This window comes from Centrocercus urophasianus, unplaced genomic scaffold, assembly GCF_019232065.1.
Source record: "Centrocercus urophasianus isolate 14NV4802_14NV808 unplaced genomic scaffold, USGS_Curo_1.0 seq_34, whole genome shotgun sequence".
NCBI lineage: Eukaryota > Metazoa > Chordata > Aves > Galliformes > Phasianidae > Centrocercus > Centrocercus urophasianus.
Genome location: NW_024884911.1, coordinates 528,239 through 547,534, shown reverse-complemented (window position 1 = coordinate 547,534; position 19,296 = coordinate 528,239). Strand labels below are relative to the sequence as shown.

The following is a 19,296-nucleotide window of genomic DNA, read 5'->3' as shown; positions in this document are numbered from 1 at the left end:
CTTTTTTTTTTTTAACGCTACTCCCCAATGTTTCGGTAATGGTAAAAAATAAATCAGTTTATTGAAACCTCATAACGTGTGGCTTAAAAACGAACCGAAGGTGCCCGGCGTTGAGCACTCTGATGGGAGCAGACGAGCTGGTGGCATCGGGGTCCTTCTCTGCAACGCGGCCCCTCTGCTGCTCGCCCAGGGGGTCTCTGCAACGCATCTCTCATCCGTTTCAGCATTAGAAAAAGTGATTTCCTTTAGCAGTTAGTGTCTCGCACAAATCCCCTTTGACGCTCCCTCTCTACAACCGCCGCAGGAGAGGGAGATCCTTCCATTGGTGAAGCAAATGCTGGATCCGCCGCGTGGCCGGGAGCTGGTTGGAGCCGCAGGGCTTCGCAGAGGGGTTTGGGGAAGCGTCTCTGGTTGGCTCAGGGACCAAAGGGGTCAAGCGTGGTGGATTTCTTGTCATCGGAAGAGTAAAAAGCCAACGGGCGACGAGGAGGCATTGGTTAGAAACGCGTAGGGCAAGAGGGAGTTGGACCAGATGACCTTTAAGGGTCCCTTCCAACTCAAACGATTCTATGAGAGGCCCCACCGCGACGTCCTGCGAGATGAGGGAGGAATTCAACCAAACTGAGCAATGAAACCAACCAGCAGAGCCTGGCCAGCGCCTCCCTCCCGCCCTGCTCCCCCCGGCCTCTAGAAACAAAGTCCCATCAAGTACTCAAAGTTTATTACAAGTGAACTGGAGATGACTTGGCATGAGCGATCCATTCAATTAACAACGTTCAGAGGACGGGCGGCTCTCCCTGGGCTCTGACAACACTTAAGAACATTAAGAGATGGAGGCCAGGACAGCTCGCGTGGAAAAAAATGCAACAGCCACCCCTCGGCACGGTAAGAACCAGCAGCTTTCCAGGACCAGGAGGGGAGAACAACACCACAGAGGTGAGATTTGCTTTCACTTATTCCTCAAGTAACAGTCGGTGGCACAGCCCTAAGTGTCACGAAGCCCTGGCTTTCCTCGAGCGGGTTTTCTCTCTTTAAATGGAAAATTCAGACAGTATGTGAATCTATAGGGTTAAAACGAGTCAGTCTCTGAGGAGCGGAGCCTCAAAAGGGGCCGGCTGCTGTGGCAGAGCTGGTGTCGGGGAGCCCGTTTTCCTGCGTGTCCTGGGACGAGGTGCTCGCCTGCCTCTGGGCCAGCGCTGAGCTCGAGTGTTTGCACTTGGGTGAACCGCACTGACAGCTGAAGAACTTGCCTTTGATGTCCCAGAACCTGTCGCCGTAGTCAAAGCTGGAAGAAAGAAATGGAAACGGGGTCACTGTGATGAAGGAACGCTCGGGAGCGAGAAGCCGAGGTTGGCAGCACCTGAAGCAAAGCAGCATCAGCACATGGAGTACATTGGGGACACGGCTTGGCAAGCAATGGGACATGGCAAACCTGGGAGCAGCAGAGCTCTTGTCTCTCTGCACAGGAAGGGGTTTGAGAGGTGACAATTCAGGTGCCTACAGCACTTCAGCCTCCAGCTAGCTGTAGGACCTCAGCACTTAAAAGTCTACCCTGGACCAAATGCATTTGGAGAGTTTTGTTTTCTGTTTCAGTCCACTGCTGCATAAAACCATCCAGGATCTGCCCACAGCACAGAGCTGAGCACAGCGAGCTTACAAAAAAATCCAGAGAAATTCCTACAGTGAGGACCAGAAAGCCACAGAGGGGAGCAGAGCCCCCAGCTGAGCTGACCCCAGTCAGCCAAGCAGCCACCAGGGGATGGGGCTGCTGCTGCCACTGAGGTTCCTCCCAGCACCCCGAGCCCCAAAGGCTGCCCAAAACCAGCATCCTGACATGGGGCCACCTGGCACTGGTCTACGGGGGAAGAACTCAAGACATGAATCCCAAATCCTGAGCATCGACTTGAAGTACGTGCTTTGGACAAGTCCTGGTCTACCAGTGTTAATCTAACACAACCATGCATGGAGAACAGGAGACAGTAGAAGGGTCTGGCACAACCCCACCACGTGCCAGCCCTGCCCATGGGGCACAGATGGGGCCTTCTGCTTCATACTTGGAAGGTCTCACACCTCCCAGTGCTCACAGTGGAGATGAGGGCTGTGCTGAACAGCTCTGTCACTGCTTACCGGCTTTTGGGTTCATGGGATTTTGTTGCTTTGGGCTTTTTTTTTTGTGATTTCCCAATTTCTGGCTGCTTCAGCAGCTATCCACAGCAAGCCCACAGCAAGAAAAAGTTTAGGGGGAACAGGGAGGCTGAGTTACAGACGTCACCAAACGAAAGAAGAAGAAACAGGAAAATACAAAATCAGCGACATCAAGCACTGAAGCTCTGGAGGAAAAGCCCACTGCTCAGAAGGCAGGACAGGGCATGGGAAGGTTTGCAGCACTCAATCCTGCCCAGGCAAGGTGCAGGCAGCCAGCCCAGCTCGGTACCTACCCAATTTCTTCTCCAGCCTCTATGTGCCTCGTGCTGAAGAAGGCGATCCTGGGAAAGCGGAGGTCCTGGTGAGACATGAAGACTCGCACGGGGATGAGGTTTGGCTCACAGAGGTGGTTTATAAAGCGGCTGATGTTGCCATAGAAACGGGCATCTATGCAGTACACCTCTCCATCCTAGAGGGAGAAATGGTGCGTGTTTCATTAGATGGGATTGGTTCTAGAGTTATTACTGCTACTTGTTTGTTTGTTTGCTTTTTAAAAAAGGCAGTGAGCGAGCTAGCAGCCCTTGTGCTGGAGATCTCCCACTCTGGAGATCCTCAAAAAGAAGAATGGCCAGGGAAGGCTTTAAAAGGACTAAACACATACTTCTGCATTCAACACAGCCCCGAAAATAGTTTCCCGTGGAACACTCTGCCCCTGTGAGCCCAAAGACCTTTCAAAAATGCTCTTGACACTGGCTGGCACAACAGCTCTCCCCAGATCTGCTCTGCTGAAGCACTGGTTTGGTGCAGCGGGATTTGCGTTCTGGGCAGAGCAACAGCTTATGGGTAAAAGCCACTGGACAGGGGAACAGGAGCCCGTTCTGTCCTGTCATTGAACATGACAGCCAGGAAAACACTAAGCCAGAGCCTAGAGAAAACAGTTTTTTCTGCAGATAAAAGTGAGAGTGAGAACACAGAAATTCCCTTTCCAGAGAGCCCAGACAGCAGTCACACTTTGTTTTCCTTGAAAATAAAAGAACCCCCCTCAGGGCTTTTTTATTCCAATACAGAATGACTGTGCAAAGCAGAGACTTTAATTACAGAAGCTAATTTCTGTTGCAAAGAGGCCAAAAGCAAAAGGATCCATTAGCTGCGCTCAAACTCCCTTTTGGGCAAGCACCTTGCAATCTTTAATGGATGAGCTGGGTCAGATCACACTGCCCAGCTGGTGCAGGAGCCCAGGGAAGATGTCCCAGTGATTGGGGAGGCATCACCCTCACAGCCCCATGCCACACAGAGTGCTGCGAGCTCTGATTTCAATTGCATTTAAGTCTCATCCCTTCTTCACCTGTGGAAATGCCACCTTCTGTAAGGACAGCATCAGCCACCCCAGTGAGCAGCTGGGAAGATCTGAGCTCTTCACCATACAAACCAAGATGCTCTCCTTGAGAAAGCAGGCAGCATTCCCACAGCCAATGAGGACAAGTCCCAGAGCAAAGTGCTTCTCACCTCGTTGCAAGAGTTTCAGGAATGTCAGAGGCAAACAGAGAGGAAGAGCAGAATGGGGTAAGAGGATGCACACGGATGACTCTGCAAACATCTGCATCACTTCTTACACCTAAGATCTTCAGTGCTTAAAAAGGACCTTAGGATTTGGCACTTAGGGATGCATTTTGGTGGGCATGGTGGTGATGAGTTGACCACTGGATTAATGATCATAAAGGTCTTTGCCAATCTTAAGGATTCTGTGAAGAACATTTATTTCAAATGGCTTTCAATGCTCAGCAGCTGCGATGCCAACGGTTCCCAGTCAGGCTTAGGACCACATGTGGGAAGGGGAGCTTAACACCAATAGAAAGCAAGCACACCAGATAAAACTCATCCTCCCATCTATCAGAAATAGTGTGTTTTTTCTGGCTCTCTAGTACAGAGACAAAAATAAAAATAAAAAATAATCCCTTTAACCTGTAGAAACCCAGAAGGTATCTACTGTGCTATGTATTCTTCCCTGAAAGCCCAGAACAGGCCCTGACTTCTGACTGCTCAATGTTTGCCCTCTTCCAGACACAGGAAGGGATGTGACTGCAAGACCTGGCACGTTGAGTGATTCACCACACACATGGCCCCCAGTGACAGCTCAAGGAACAAAGACATCAGAAATGACGTCCCCAACATTTGTGCTTCAGCACAAACTGCATCCAGGCCACTCCTTCAGGACACAGCAGAGCCCTAATGCTCCCCACCCATGATATTTTCCCAGTGCTGGGGATGTGAGGGGACCCACTGGGCTCTGCCTGCCTTCAGCACAGCCTTGGGTTTCTCTGAAGGACCCCTGAGCGACTCGCTGCCTGTTGCACAGATGCTCCACTCTGAAGGTGCACTGATGAAAGACTGTGTGCTTGTTCCTGTGCAAAATCCAGATGTTCTACCTGAAAACAGCCAGCCAGGGGTTAACCTGAAGGCCAAGCAAGACCCGGGCAGTCTCTTGTTCATAAATGCAAAAGCCAGCTTGAAGTCCCTGCTGCTCTTTAACCTCTAGTTACAGTCTGACCCCTGTTTTCAGACTTGCTGCAAGACTCACTACTTATCTTTTTTCAACTTTAATGTCTGTCACTTAAGAAGAAAAATTGTAATAACAAAGCAAAGCTTCTTTGTGACAGGCTGATGGCAGGCACAAGACAAAGACCTCTTTACAACTTCCCTTGGAAGGCGTCCCACTGCTCTGATTCCCCAGCTCAACTTTCTCCTCCCTTCCCAAGGAAAGTCTGAAGTGACGCTCAGATGCTTCAGATCACACTTTTCAAAGCAAGATTTCTGCACTGAGACAGCCCTCTGCAGAGCAGCAGAGGACAACCAACAGCAGCAGAAGCCTCAAGTCCCTGCTAGGGTGTCTGCTGGATCCCTTTGTAAGGGAGCAGCATCTCTTTCAGCTTTGCAGCTCATACATCAACATCTTTTTATGAAGAGCTTACAGAGCTGCCAATCAACACCACCACAAGCCTGCACACTGCTGTATACACACCTGAATATCAACATCTGAACACCTGAACTCAGGATGTTTGAGCATTTTTAATAGGGAAGCTCCTTGCCCTGAGCCTGCTGAGGGCAGCTCGTAACGCTGTGGCCCAGCTGGGCTCTGTTACCATTCCAACAAGCCCTAAAGTCTCATCTCCACAACCTTACGTTTCTAACAAAACCCAGTGAGAAAGCAGCTCTGCTTCCAAGCTTTATGAGCACGCTGTACCATCAAGATAGAGAAATACTCTCCGTGCTCCTTTGGAGAAACAAGACCTTGGGTTCACCTCCCTGGATACAGTCAGTACCTTGTTGTCAAGGTCGAAGAGGTAGGAGTCCTCTTCACGGACGTCTGCCTCGGAGTCAGATATCAGCTCACCAACATACCTGCAGGCAAACAGGAAAGGCAGAAATAAGATGCTTGTGCAACCACCAGCTTGGGTTTAACACCCCCTTCCAGTAAGAGGGGAAGCAAGGGATGCAGCCACCATCACAATCATAGCCTCAGCAGTGCAGGTCATTTCAGATCCGCCCGGGCAAACACAGCTTTGCCAACTCAGAGCAGCTAAAATCTGGCTCCAAGCTCAGTCTTTTCAGGGCAACACTTTTAATATTAAAAATGGAGTTTTATTTCCAACAGAATTCACTCTTTCCTTTCGCAATCCTCTTTGTTGGCCAAGATCAATACAGTAATCCAACTCTCCTTATGTCCACTGTTGGACTCACCTCCTGTACAGTACTGTCATGTCTGTGCTGTTTACATTCCAATGTAAAATGTTTGTTCCCCATTCTTCCAACATTTGAACTGATTACGTATGCTGTACACCTGAAAAAGTCCTGTTGTAAAAGTCCCAGGTCTAGACAAACCTGTCAGAATGCCTGGAAGGACGTAGGCTTCTTCCTCATCCTCCTCAAACCAGACCATATCAGAGCTGTGGTCTGAGTAACAATTACACTGGTGTCAAAACAGGTGCAGGGCAGATTGCAATCAGGCCCTCCCACTGAATGTGTGCTCTGTGGTCTGGTTTGCTGAGCAGGACCAAACACAGGCACCACTTCTGACGCTCCAGATGTTGGGTTTGATGACTCAAGTTACAGGAGTCTCTGCTGCACCTGCATTCCCACATCTGCCTCCTGTCTCCAGCTTACACGGTTCTAGGCTGTCAACCTACAACACTTCCTGAACTGAGCAGCCTGCAATCAAAACAAAGACACACAAGAGGAGATGAACTGAGCCAGAGGGAGGAATAGAAGAAAGAAGCTGTAGCACGGTAGATTCTGGTACCCAGCTCTCCGCAGCCTTTGACACAGCACTGATGAATTATAAGCAAAGGACTCACAAAACAAATATCCTTCATAACACCAACAGATGCTCCACCACACCAGCAATTCCCCTTCAGCTTTCGGAAGCATTTTAGAAGCATTAACCAACCGTATCCACATCCCCTTTTGGCCCGAGGCAGCATTTAACTTCAGGGCTCAGGAAGGAGAGCCACGAAACATTAACCTGGAGCAGACCCACGCACTCTGTGACCAGGGATCGTTTGGCTGCAGTTCCCAAATCTAAGCAATCTGGCAGAGCTGTTCTGCCAGGCCAGGAGGCTGCTGTGGCCGTGTGAGATGCTTCTGTTTGCCCCCACTGCATCTTGTTATTTATTAAGAGCTCCCACAAGGCTGCAGCATTACTGGAAACCACACGCTCACTGGTGACCTAAAGCAATAAGAAGATTGTGGCCAGAGGCAGAGAAATTGCTGTAGCGTGGCACAGTAGCCAGCAGCAGCTTGGAAACAGCTGAATAATGCTGCACAGAGAGGCACTGCTTCAGGGTTACCATTTAGTGGAACAAAAAATCCCACAGTCTAATTAAAAACTGTTGTTTCCATGTTCCTTTAAAGACCATTCCTGCAACTCCTTTCTTTTTTCAGTACTGTTACCAACACAAACTTTTCCATAATTTACCAGGTCCAAAGTTACAGAAAGATGCACAAGGAGCACAACTTCCTACTCCAGGAAGAGTCGGAGCATCCTTCATGGAAGTTAAGGCAATGTCCTTCTTCCCAGCAAGATGCTGAGCACACTGAAGGCAGTAATTTCACATTGCTACTCATCACTGTGAGATCAGAGCATATTCCATGCAAAAACCAGGAGCAATGATACATCCCCAGCACAGGCTGTGCCTGTTTCCACGGGGTGTGGGGGATGGGGTGGGATGCCCAAGATGTCTCTGGCTGAAGGGGTGGCTGAAATATCTGCCTTGGTTCAGATGGTATCTTGCTGGAGCTGTTTTGTACAGGAATTAAATATCTGGAAGCCACATAATGTGCTCATACCAAAAGGAACAGACCAAAGTGTCACAAAACCTCTGGTTTCTGCCTCCAACTCATTCAAAGCCCATACCCACAGTATCATCCTTAGACCAACACAATTATCACCCTTTCAAAGCAGAGGAATAACCCCAGCACAAAGGGACTGCCTGGTCAGGGCACTGCCCTGCGTGGTCAATGCAAAACACTCTTCTCCAAGTGCTGATCCTGGGAACTGCTGTGGGTAAGCAGCCTCAAGCCCCACAGCACCAGGACTTCTTTGCCAGAGGTGAGGAACAGGAGGAACAAAGGCTGCACACATGCAGTATTACAGAGAAATAGCACAGCTGGCTTGAAGAAGAGAAAGGCTGGGGTTGGTGAGCTGAGCGAATAATATGAGTGTGTGAGTGAGAGGGATGGGGACAAGGAGGAGCCTGCATGGGCAAGACAAAAATGAATTCAGCTGCTTAGTATGCAGCTCATTTAGATAATGAAGATGGTGCCCACCTCTGAAACTGCCTCAGCAGCTCCTGGCAAGCGTGGAGGAAGAGTTAAGGGCAGCTGTGGCATCTGAACCTCATCAGCTCTGACTCTCCAACACACCCATCTGTGCTGGTCACCCACTGCACAGAGCTGCCAGTCTCCCTGCGCTGCCAGTCTATCACTACTTATCCCTCTGTAGTGTCTACATTCCAGCAGGACGTGGTAAAGCTGGTGCTGTTTTCTTTAGGAGCAGTTTGCCTACAGGCTCAGGATCATCTCTGGGCACTTAACCAGGACACAGCGACCTTCAGGACCCATCAGGAAGTCCCACCTGAGGACACACATGAGACACTCCCCCGTGACTCTGCCTGGATGAAACACTTGTATTTTCCTTTCTTTGTTTAAATACTGCAATATGCTACACCAGTCTCCTGCTGCCTGACTCCATACAACATCAATAATCCGCTCCATAAAACCCCAGCACGTATTTTCATGAAGGGCAATAGTCCTGTCTTATTTAGAACATCTTAGCTCATTAGTACCACAATGAAGAAAACACTTTCCAAACTGCTTACTGAACAACATCAACCACTTTAAAGCCTTAAAACCACGTGGTTCAGCAGCAGTTTTTTCAACCTGATATAAATCTTAATATTTTCGTTCCTAAGTACTTTATTGAACCAGGGCCTAAATTTGTGCTTAATGCCAAATGCTTTACTGTTTTGACGAATCAGACTAAAGGCAGAGCTGTGACACCAGGGAACCTCTTGGGAAAAGCCAGTCTTGAAGCAGAAAACAACCCTACATGAAACAGTTGTTCCAAATCCCCTCAGCCTTAAAGGTCTTGTACACGGTGAACACATGATGCATTTGCAGCACAACCCAGATCTGTCTCATTCCTCACTGCTCATGCGTCACAGGGGCAGCAGAGCCCAGACCCACAAGCTGACCACAGACTGCAGCGAGGTGGAGAGGGGTGGAGAAAGCTCCATGCCACGAGGAAAGGACGAGCAGAGCAGGAAATGGGATCAGGAAGCCTCGCAGTGAGGTGAGCTGCTCTGCTCTGTGCCAATTTGATTTGCAAGAAATCACGTGCTGAGCATGCCAGCCCTTGGGAAGTGCTGCATTTGTGTGAGCTAATGAAAGCTGAAGGAATAACTTACTCGCACACAAAGGTTCCCAGTGGAATGTCTTGCATCGTTCGCACACCCCAGCCCATCTTTTGCGTCCGATAGAGCTGCAATCGAGTCCTGGAAAAAAGGAAATGAAGCCACATCAATAGCAGCACTGAGCAGAAAGGCAGCAGGGGAAAGAGCAAAAAAAACCAAACAACCAAACAACCCTGCAACCTCCAACCAGCACAAACTCAAAGAGAATATTTCAGTGTTCAAACCCTCTGTTCTCAGTCTGGTGCCACTATACGTGTGCTCCATGCACCGGGATGGCACTGCTTCTCCCTGCCCAGCTGCAGCTGGTGAGGTGCATGCTTGGTGCCTTGCACACATTAAGGACTGGGGAAGAGGGTATGGCAGCAGATGCTCCATGCTGATGCACAGCTGATGATTCACACACAGGATACCAAAATCCCACCTCCAACATTTCTTTCTCTTTCACACACGTGCCCAGCTCTCAGGGGAAGGTGCAAAGGGACTTCAGGCTCCAAAGGGAGCGGTGCTGCAGGGGGAGGCGGGGAGCTTACACTGAATTAAGAACACCTTGAGCTAAGTGTTCTGATCCCTTTGCCCTCTGCTGAGGCCAGTGCATTTAGCAGCTCCATCGTATCCAAATCCCTGGAGGAAACGTAAGGAAGAAACGCTGCAACCTGAACCTTCTTGGTGTAATAGCTGCTCCGTGGAATTTTACTGATGGAGTTTATAGGCAGAGAAACAATCCCGTAAGTCATTCTGTCTCCTGCTCAGCCAGAACTTGAGTTAAGTGCAGGATGAACCATCTCCACTAGGGAATGTTCTCTCTTTCCCCATGAGAAGCAACCCCCCCTCTCAGCAACGCTGTTATCGGAATAAAGAGAAATCTGATGCTCACCTTAACTTCACCCTGTTGGTTTTTCCAGTATTTCTCTCCTCTTGCCCCCACCCATTCCCTCTTTGCACCATCAGCTCAAACCACGCTTCCTCTCCAGGGCTGATGGTTTACTCCTATTTGTTCACAGCTCCAGGAGCCTGAACCAGAGCTAAACAAGACACCAAGAGAACACTTGAGCTGACAAAAAAACAGAAGCATCAGATCTAACTGCATGGCTCCTGAATAAACACTCGTACAGACACCGAAGCTGTGCAGTTTGGATAGGAAAAACTACAGGGCTGAAGTTCTGTGGAAACACATCCAGCCCTTTCTTATTTTTGAAGTTGCAAAATGTCCTTGGAAATGTAAAGCCCACCAAAAAAAAATGTGTTGTCAGTACCATGAAAGATTTGCAAAAGTCTTTTTTTTCCAGGAGGATTCCTTAGAAGTTTGTCCTGATGCATTCAGTGCATTGGCAAACTTCTCTGAAGCAAAGGTGCAATACAAAACATTTTCATTACTGTCTGGCACCAAAATGAACAGAGCCTAATCAGCAACACCTCTGAAGCCAACAGGTATCCAACTCAGAGAGAGTCAGGCCAATAAGTGGGAAACTTCAAGCAACCAATTCTTTGCCTGCCAGCCTGTATTTCTAAAATCAACTTCTATCTTATGACAGCTTCTAAACTGAGGCTCTGCATTTTTTGTTGCTCTTATGTCTCTCACAGCTCTCTACCTGACAAGTTATACCCAAGGCTGCCCTTGGGTGCAAACCCAACACCCTTTGTACACTCTGTGGTCCAGCTGAGAAAGACCAGCACAATTCTCCCATGCGCTGGGGTCAGCAGCATGGCACAGATCCCAGCTGAGCTCATTGCCTACTGCTGTTCATCCCCACCTGCAGCAGACAGAGGAAACTCCTCTGCCTCTCACTGCTGTGTGGTGGCACCTGCCCAGCTCTGCTCCACCTCTGCAAGTTCTGCACTTTGTGTGTCTGCAGGCAGAGCCGAGGCTCTGTGCTTTGTCCCACAGCAGGCTGTGTGTGGCTTCTCACCTGAGCCCATTCTGCACCACCCGGTTCCTACAGGTCCGCCAGCACGAGCAGGCATGATTGCACTCAAAGATGAGCGGGGGCTCAGCCATGTTGAACTCAGGCAGGAGTCGGCCGTCCTGAAGAGGAGATGCATTCAAGACAGAGTTAGTTTTCTCTTCTTGTAAACTTTCCCAAATGCAAAACGGGTGAGAAGACCCCTATTGCAGAGGCATGCCCCAAAACAACCTCAGAACTCAACTTCTGCAAGGCTTCGTTCTGCCCTAGCAGCAGCACGCAAGCCACTGTCACAAACAGCTGACAAACAGCAAGAAACCATTCAGGTTTTTGCTGCCTGGCATCACCCTATGCACCATCATCAAAAGTATCTCACAGTGCTGTGCAAAAAATGGTGTGCATCATCATTATCATCTTTTCATAGTGCTGGAGGGGAGAAGCATATGCTTTGTCTATCTCTGGAATAAAGCCTAAACTTCCACGTTACAAGGCCAGCACGTCCAAGTTCTGTAAACCACATTATCTTCCCAAATAACTCTCCCAAAAAAGCTACAATTCAATTATCTACCAACCATATAGGATTAAGTAAGTGATAGAGGCAGTTCATCACACTAAACAAATATGGCTTTTATGGCTTTAAAGATATAATCACCTATTAATGTGTAAATAAAATGCCTACAAAGCAAAGAAAGATGCCAATACTCCCCCTGGGAGAAACTTACAGAGATTAAGAGAACTTCTGATCTTAGCAGAACCTGTCCAAATATTAACCTCAAAACCTCCCAGGCGGACTGAAGCACACTTACCCAAAACAAACTGGGCTTCTGGCAGTGATGTAGTTAAAACATATTTACTTTGCATTCATCCAGAAGGATCCTGATAAGTACAGGTAGGCAAAAATCTCTCTTCTACCCTCCCCCTGTTTATATATTACAGCATTTTCTATGTCTTTCTGAAATGGAAGCTGATTTCACGCATGGGTTATTAAATGCTCTCTATCACATGGGTATAATTAATGGCTCAGCTGGCATGACAGCAACACAAACAAATAACACTGGAAAAGCTTCCCTGAGTATACATTTTGTTATTATCACATACACCTCAAAGCTGAGACTGCAACTCCAGGCATTTTAAAACAAAAAGCAGAGGAGCTGTGCAAGGAATTTGCCTTTAGGTCCTATTAGAAATCCTGAATTTTGCAATATTCTGTTTGCCAACCAAACATGAAGCTGTGCATCCTCACCTTATCATACCAGCAGCGCATACTGAGTTGGCCACACATGCAGTTACTGGAGGAGCAGTCGTCTATACATACACAATACTGAAAGAGAAGCAGAAGGGATCAGCTCCAAGCCACTCCAGCACAAGTGAAAGAGCAACTTCTCTAAGTGGGCCAGCGAGCAAAACCACAAGTCTTCACTTTCTCCTGCCCGCTGCTGGAGTGCCTTCCAAACTTTCCCAAAAGAGGCCACTGCTGCAGCTCATTAGCCAAAAAGGTAACCAGACTCATCAGTTCAGTGTCATGTTTACTCAGTTCTTCAATTCTACGCATAATGGATGGCAAAGGAGTCCAGCCTGCAGAACAGGATCCCGTCATGAGTCACCTTCATCCTCTCCCCACATTACTAACCTTCCTCTGTGCCCTATGAGCTCCACACCTGAGGACAAGGAAAGCTCTGAAGTCACTTGGAAGACAGCATGAGGAAGGTCTCCAAACAACTCTTTAACTCTCACAGCCAGAACAGAGGAAAAGGATAAACAAATGAGAGCTGCACCAGGCAGCACCAGGCTGCAGTAACAGCTGAATGCAGAGGTGAGGTGAAGTCTGGGAAAGGAAAAACAGAAGAATCCCTTCTTCTGGAAATTCAGAGCACAACCTTGGCTTGAACTCAATACGAGGACGAGACATTCCCATTCTGAATGCAAAACTTGGTCTGAGGTGCAGTGCAACATCTCTAAATGCTCGCAGCAGAACAGGACAAAACCACAATCCCTCACCTGTAAATGGGTGATGTTTCTATCAATGTCCATTGGGGAGGTGACACAGTTCTGTGAGACATACTTGTAGTTGCTAGGACAAGGCTCACTGTCCACTGAATTGACACAGGGAATCGGGATCCTCTCATAGCCCCGGGCAATGTCTCTGTCAGAGGCAGAAAGAGAAGTGTCACAGCAGAAAAGCTTCCCCAAACAAGGGGCCATTCAAACACCATCCTGGGGTAGAATCAGTGTCTTTGATCACCGAGCAATTCAGACTAGAACAGAGTTCATATTTTTCCACTCTGCCTTACAGATTATTCTTTGTGTTTGTGAGTATTTCCATTTGGAGGATGAATTTACAAGTCATGGACTGAATCAGCGTTTTTTCAGTCCTGCTAAGCTCCAACTGACCTTCACACCAGTTTAGAAAGCACAGCACAGCACACACTTTCAGTCCTTTCTCAAAGCAGGCTCCTTGCCTTGCCCTGGCCAGGGCTGTATTTCAGGACCCACGAGCAAAGCCAGTCGGATTCTCACCTGCTCACTACCTTCTCAATCTGGACAGGCTTCTCAGTCGATGATTCTCTGAGTGTTTTGTTCATCTGTAGAGCCACCCAGACCTGAGAGTTAAGGCTGGAGCACTGAAGCGGAGTCTCACCCTCCTTGTTCTTTAAAGTGACATCCGAGCCACGGGAAAGAAACAGACTGCAAAACAGTAAGAAAGGATAAGCATCCCTAAGAGAAAGTGCACAAGGGGAAAATGAATTGAATCGCATTCTCCAGCCAGCCCTTAAGGGGCAACGTAGCATCTGCAGCAGTGAATAATCACCTGAATTTTCTTTATAAGCATGGCTCAGTGAATCCATCTACAGGAAGGTGCTGCCTGAAGCCACAGACTGGAGCTCTGGGCAAATCCTGCCCTGCTCCAGGTCCAACAAATGCCTTGCTGGTGACCAGCCTAACTTCAGGCAAGCTGGAAACTCTTTCTGGGAGGGAAAGATAAGGGGTGGGAACGGTAGGCTGGAAATGGTTAAGTCCAACCAGAAATTTGTATTGGACTTGGCCCTTGTTTGTACTCACCAGCTTTTGGTGAGGACACATGCTGACTTTATTCCTAGCAGTGACTAAACAAAAGAAAAGTCTTGTTACCCTATTAAACCACAAAAAGCTCCAGGACTACCCCTCGTTTTGTGATCCTTTTTACACCAGCTCTGGCAGCAGGCAGTGTTTCACACCCCCTGTGCCTAGGAGCAAGGGCAACAGAGAAGCAAGCCCTGCATCCCAATTTTGGTCTGTGCTTAAATGCCAAAGGCATTTCAAAAGCTGTCCCAAGCTTGCAGCCAGCACCCAGCCAGAAAGGAGCAACCAGGGGAAGGGAGAGCAGCAGCAGGCTGGAGCTGTACTCACACAACACACTCGTAGCGGTTCTCTCTGGCTGCAATGTGCAGGGGGGAATCTCCATGAATATTCACCGCATGTAAATCACACTTAGCAGCCAGCAGAATCTCTGCAATGTCAACACAGCCAGAAAAAGCAGCCCAGTGCAAACAAATATTTTCCTCCTGGAGGGGAAAAAAACAGAGCAGAGGTTTGTTTAGTGCATCAAAACCCTACTGCTTTGGGAACTCCATCATCCTCAGCTCTACACCTGAGGCACTGAACACATAGCTTCCTTCTCCTCCCCTGCACTGCTCATGCTGGCTGGGAGTCCCAGGGCGGGCAGGGAAACCTCAACAGAGCTGAGCAGGGAGTTCTCACTCCAGCCACCTCCGCACACGGAACTGGGGAGGCTGCATCAAAATGCTCCATTGCCTTTCTTTTGCACACAGACTAATTGTCTATCTGTGAGCCACAAAAACAATCTGGATCAATCCACGAGAGAGGTGGCAGACATGAATAAGCACAATGGAAAAGGCTAGAAGCTGAACTTGCCCAGCCCAGACACACAGCAAAACTTGCATGTCTCCCAAGGTACAAAATCGAAGAGAAAAAGTCTCTGCCAAGCAAGAACAGAACACAGGCTGTAGGGTATGTGAAAGTGCTCGAAAGAGAACCATGAGCTACATGGAAAGCAATCAATCTGACTTTGGGCATCTCTTAAATACTGTATGTACTCATCTCTCACTAGCTGCACTAGAAATAGCTGAACACTCATCTATTTGATGGAGATATTTTAAGCGATGATACTCTGTTTTCTGTTACAGTGCAACTGGCAGCACTTAAGAGTCCTTCCCCCCGACAGGCCCTAAAGATGCCCGATACAACAGTGCAATCATAGAATGGCCTGTGTTGCAAAGGAGCACAATGCTCATCCAGTTCCAACCCCTGCTGTGTGCAGGTCGCCAACCAGCAGCCCAGGCTGCCCAGAGCCACATCCAGCCTGGCCTTGAATGCCTGCAGGGATGGGGCATCCACAGCCTCCTTGAGCAGCCTGTTCCAGTGCAATGACAGTAATGATCACCTTTTTTTATTATTATTTATTTTTTTTAAATAAAAATAAAGCACATCTTAAAGTCGTTGCAACCTAACTTAGATCTTCTCTTAAATGAGGAGGCTGCTGGCACGCACCAGGGAGTGGGAAGACCTCTTTGTGCATGGCTTCTGCCTCCTACAGTGGTAAAATCCAGGAAAAAACCTCACCAGCATCATGTACTGATCTATAAAAGATTAATGCTGTTGATTGCATGCTGCATGCTGCTCAGACACGTTACAGACACCTAGATTTGCTCCTTCGTTTAGCACTGGCTACTGCCTAGCAGGAGCATAATTACAATCAAAAGCGTTTCTCACGGAGTATGATGTTTCCTAGCACAAATGACATCTTAATGGCTGCAATCAGGAGACACAGAGCTGTAGGTACAGTAACAGATATGTGATATATACATCTGCTAAGGGGATATTTTTCTTCCAAGTGAATTGTTGACTGAGACAATTTGGTTTTCATCATTTAACATGTGAACTTTTAACTGGCAGCCAAAGGCTTCTGTGGCAGCTCAAACAAGAGTCAGCGCAGACTGTTCTAGGGTCCTGAAGTCATGCAACAACCCAAAGACCCCTCCTCCCACTTTGACTTTAGCTTTTATGAAGAGTATCAGGTCCAGAACTGCCTGGGAACTGTTGAAGTTACCAAGGAACGGAGGCTGCTCCTACTAAGGGCTTTTAGACTGGGGAAGGCAACTCACACATGGGGCCACTCTGAGCTCCGTGGGACAAATGTGCCAGCACCTACCCCTGCCAGCACCCAACAGACACCAGAAAAGGCATTTAGGGAGACAAACACGAAACGGCGCTTACATCCATCAGATTCAGAAAAGCACTAGCAGCCCTGGAGAAGAAAATATATTGTCATGAGGTATGCTAGGGCGTGAGATGAGATGATACCAACTACCTCTCATCTCTTACAGACCCAAGCCTGGAGTAGCTCTTCATACCCAAGCTTCCCTTGCAGATACTTCTGGGGTTTCAACAGCAGAGGGGGAAAAGACAGAAATACTCTATTAAGAAAAAAGGAGCATTGCTGAGGTACTGAATCTCCTGAGCAGAAGTGAATGTGCTTCCTTTCTTCTCCCCCATCACCTCCCTCTCATTTTCTCTTTTTACTTGAAAAACTCTGTGAATTCAGCTGGCACAGGAAGACACCCAGAGCCGCTGGGCCCACCGAGCTCCCAGGGAGCCACGTGGGAGGAGGAGGACTGCTTGCTTGCCTGGAAAGCTTCTTCTAGAGTAAGGAAGAACATTTTCCCAGCCAACACTCACTGTCACTTCTGCATAGGGATCACTGTGCCTCCCTGTACTGAGCCCAAAGTTGCTGTTCTTGGGCTCTTCTGGTTTCTGAACAGAGATTGCGGATTATTTCTAAAACAGATTCCAGGAAGAACCTCACATTGTCTCGAATGTTGATGTCTGACCCCTTTGCAAGCAGTAGCTTCACCAGCTCAATATGCTTGTACTCAGTGGCCCAGATCATCGGCGTCCAGCCTCCGTCATCCTGGGGAAGGAAAGAAAAGGTGAGACAAGTAGAACAGGCACAGCGGTCTCCTGCTGGTTCCCACAAGCCTAGGAAGCCATGGCAGCATGTGTCTTGCTAGGAGCCACAGACCCCTTCCCTCCCCACGTCTGCCTCACTGCAGTGTTTCTGTCTATGCGGCTGCAGGGAAAATTCCCTCATGGATCCTGCAGAGCCCAGCAAGATCCGAACCAATCTGCCCCAGCAGATTTGAGTTTATTTGCAGCTAAGCAGACTGGAGATGGGTCCCTAAGGTGTTCAAATCCAGCTGACTGTCAACAACAAAGAACACCCAGCTTCTGTAAAAGCACTTGCAAAAGCTCGCCTAAGCTCTGAGATGGTCAGGGCTAGGGTAGACCTATCCCACAGCACGTGTATGATCTCACCCTTCTGCCAGAAGGAGCACAGTGGCATCCTTTGGAAATTCAGGGCTAAGGGGAAACTGTAAATGGAGACACATGGAAGGGAAGTTCCCCTGAGGTCAGCAAGGAGGTTTCTGCACCAGGCCAGAAGGGGATGTCCTCATTAGACAAGAGCAGCTTCTGCACCTTGCAGATAGGTCTCACCTGGCAGTTGACATCCATCTTTCCTATGGACAGGAGATACTGAACAACGTCGTAATGCCCCTTCTTGGCAGCCAAGTGCAGACACGTGGAGCCCTCCGCGTCCTGGACACAAGCACAGAACAAGTCCTCAGGGAACGTCCCTTCCCCACATTCCCCATGTCTGCAGACCACCAATGATGCTGAGGAACATCAGAGAAGTCATCAGAAGAACATCAGACAAATCAGAGAACTCCAAAAGCAGCAGCAATCAGTACTGGCACAGAGCAGAGGCAGCTTTCCAGAATGCTCAGACATGCAGCCAGTGCAGACCAGAAGGGTGAGAGCAAAGGCTATGGGAAGAGACACCTTTATAAGCACAGGGAAGGTAACAGCCCCAGCCCCTGGGTGCTCCCCTTCCCCAGCAGGCAGTGTCTGTGTTGAAGAGCCCAGAGGAAGCATGGATCTCTTACACAGCACTGCACTTCAATGTAAAATACTCTGTTTATACTGCTTTTTGCTGTGTTTATTAGCACAAGGCTTAACCCAGCAGCTGGCAGCAGGGACCAAGACCCCAGGGTGCCCTCGGTCATGTACCCAGACTGGGGAAACAGAACAACAGCAATGGCTGAAAGAAAAAATGCTATGGGAGCAGAGTCTGGTCGATGGGCAGGCTGGGGCTGTGAGTCATGATGGAGACACTCCCACACCAACACCAAAACTCTTGGCTGGAGTCTGATTTTTATCAGATGCTTCTATTCCAAAAGTTCAGATTACAGCAAGGCCTGGAGACCAGGAAAGGAGGAGGAAATGAAAGGCTGAAAAGCAAGAGACGTTTCCTTCCTATTACAGAGTTTTCTGATGGAGGACACTCCCTTGAAAAGAGAACACAGCACAGGGATGGGAAGCCTCACATCAGGGATCGTACTAAGGCGGTCTCCTAGGGGCAAAGAAGAGTTTTCCACTCTCCCTTGAGAGCCTGACAACTGAATAATGTCACACCTCCCTCTCAGATTAATATAAGCTAAGTGCAGCTTCTCCATCCTACAGTGAGCTGGCGTATTTTAATACAGACTTTTGGGCAGTTTTGAGTGGCTTGCACATCTTATGGACAGGATCAGGTGGCTTCAGCCTGAGGGCTTCATCCCCACCCTCCCCCCCCCACAGGCTGGGGGCACTCAGTGCACACCCCCAGCAGATAACTGTCTGATTTTTCATCGAAATGGCTGGAGCTGATTGCAAACTGCAATGTTGCTACTTTCCGAAGATGACTAATTTGGTGCAAGAAACTAATTAACATAATAAACTAGTCTAGACTTCAGACGTGATCTCAGGCTTCTAATTTGTTTTTGCTGGCTCAGGGGTTTTTCCTTCCCTTTACCTTCAGAAGCAGGAAACCTCTTCTCTCCGACATCAATAAATCAGGTGAGTGACGTCCGGACTGCTGCAAGATGCAGGTTCATAGTGGCTGCTGTCCTTGCATGTGCCTGCCCTGCCCCTTCCCTCTTCCCAGCCTCCCAAGGAGTCATCCAAGGCTTGGGGTGGACAGCAGCTCTTGTGCAATCCTCCCAGCCTAGCCAGCTCCATCACAAAACGTGCATCCTGGCCCTGCTGTGCTTCCTAGCAATAGCAGAGGAGTGAGCCAAAAGCAGCAGGTTGTAACAATAAGAAGTTCACATGGGGAGGGTTCTTGTACTCCAAATAGAGTCTGATTTATGGGGCTAATAAACGATCTGTATATTTTCCAAGACTGC

General features: G+C 48.6%; 1 protein-coding gene across 15 annotated transcripts in view; it reads right to left on the bottom strand.

The window, feature by feature from the left end:
* Positions 1-704: 704 nt before the first annotated feature.
* EHMT1 (euchromatic histone lysine methyltransferase 1) overlaps positions 705-19,296 on the bottom strand; it is a 95,580-nt gene continuing 76,988 nt past the window's right edge. For 12 of the 15 annotated variants that reach the window (XM_042830996.1, XM_042831002.1, XM_042831001.1 and 9 more), the window contains 12 exons: positions 18,924-18,986; positions 17,567-17,668; positions 16,878-16,982; positions 14,402-14,556; positions 13,532-13,699; positions 13,013-13,157; positions 12,258-12,335; positions 11,021-11,136; positions 9,108-9,194; positions 5,466-5,544; positions 2,439-2,614; positions 705-1,285 (listed from right to left, as the gene is read on the bottom strand). In XM_042830996.1, coding sequence (XP_042686930.1) covers positions 1,102-1,285; positions 2,439-2,614; positions 5,466-5,544; positions 9,108-9,194; positions 11,021-11,136; positions 12,258-12,335; positions 13,013-13,157; positions 13,532-13,699; positions 14,402-14,556; positions 16,878-16,982; positions 17,567-17,668; positions 18,924-18,986 — 1,458 coding nt within the window. In that variant the 3' untranslated portion in view covers positions 705-1,101. The remainder of the gene's footprint in view (positions 1,286-2,438; positions 2,615-5,465; positions 5,545-9,107; positions 9,195-11,020; positions 11,137-12,257; positions 12,336-13,012; positions 13,158-13,531; positions 13,700-14,401; positions 14,557-16,877; positions 16,983-17,566; positions 17,669-18,923; positions 18,987-19,296) is intronic. The other 3 variants (XM_042830992.1, XM_042830994.1, XM_042831007.1) reach the window with 1 other exon arrangement.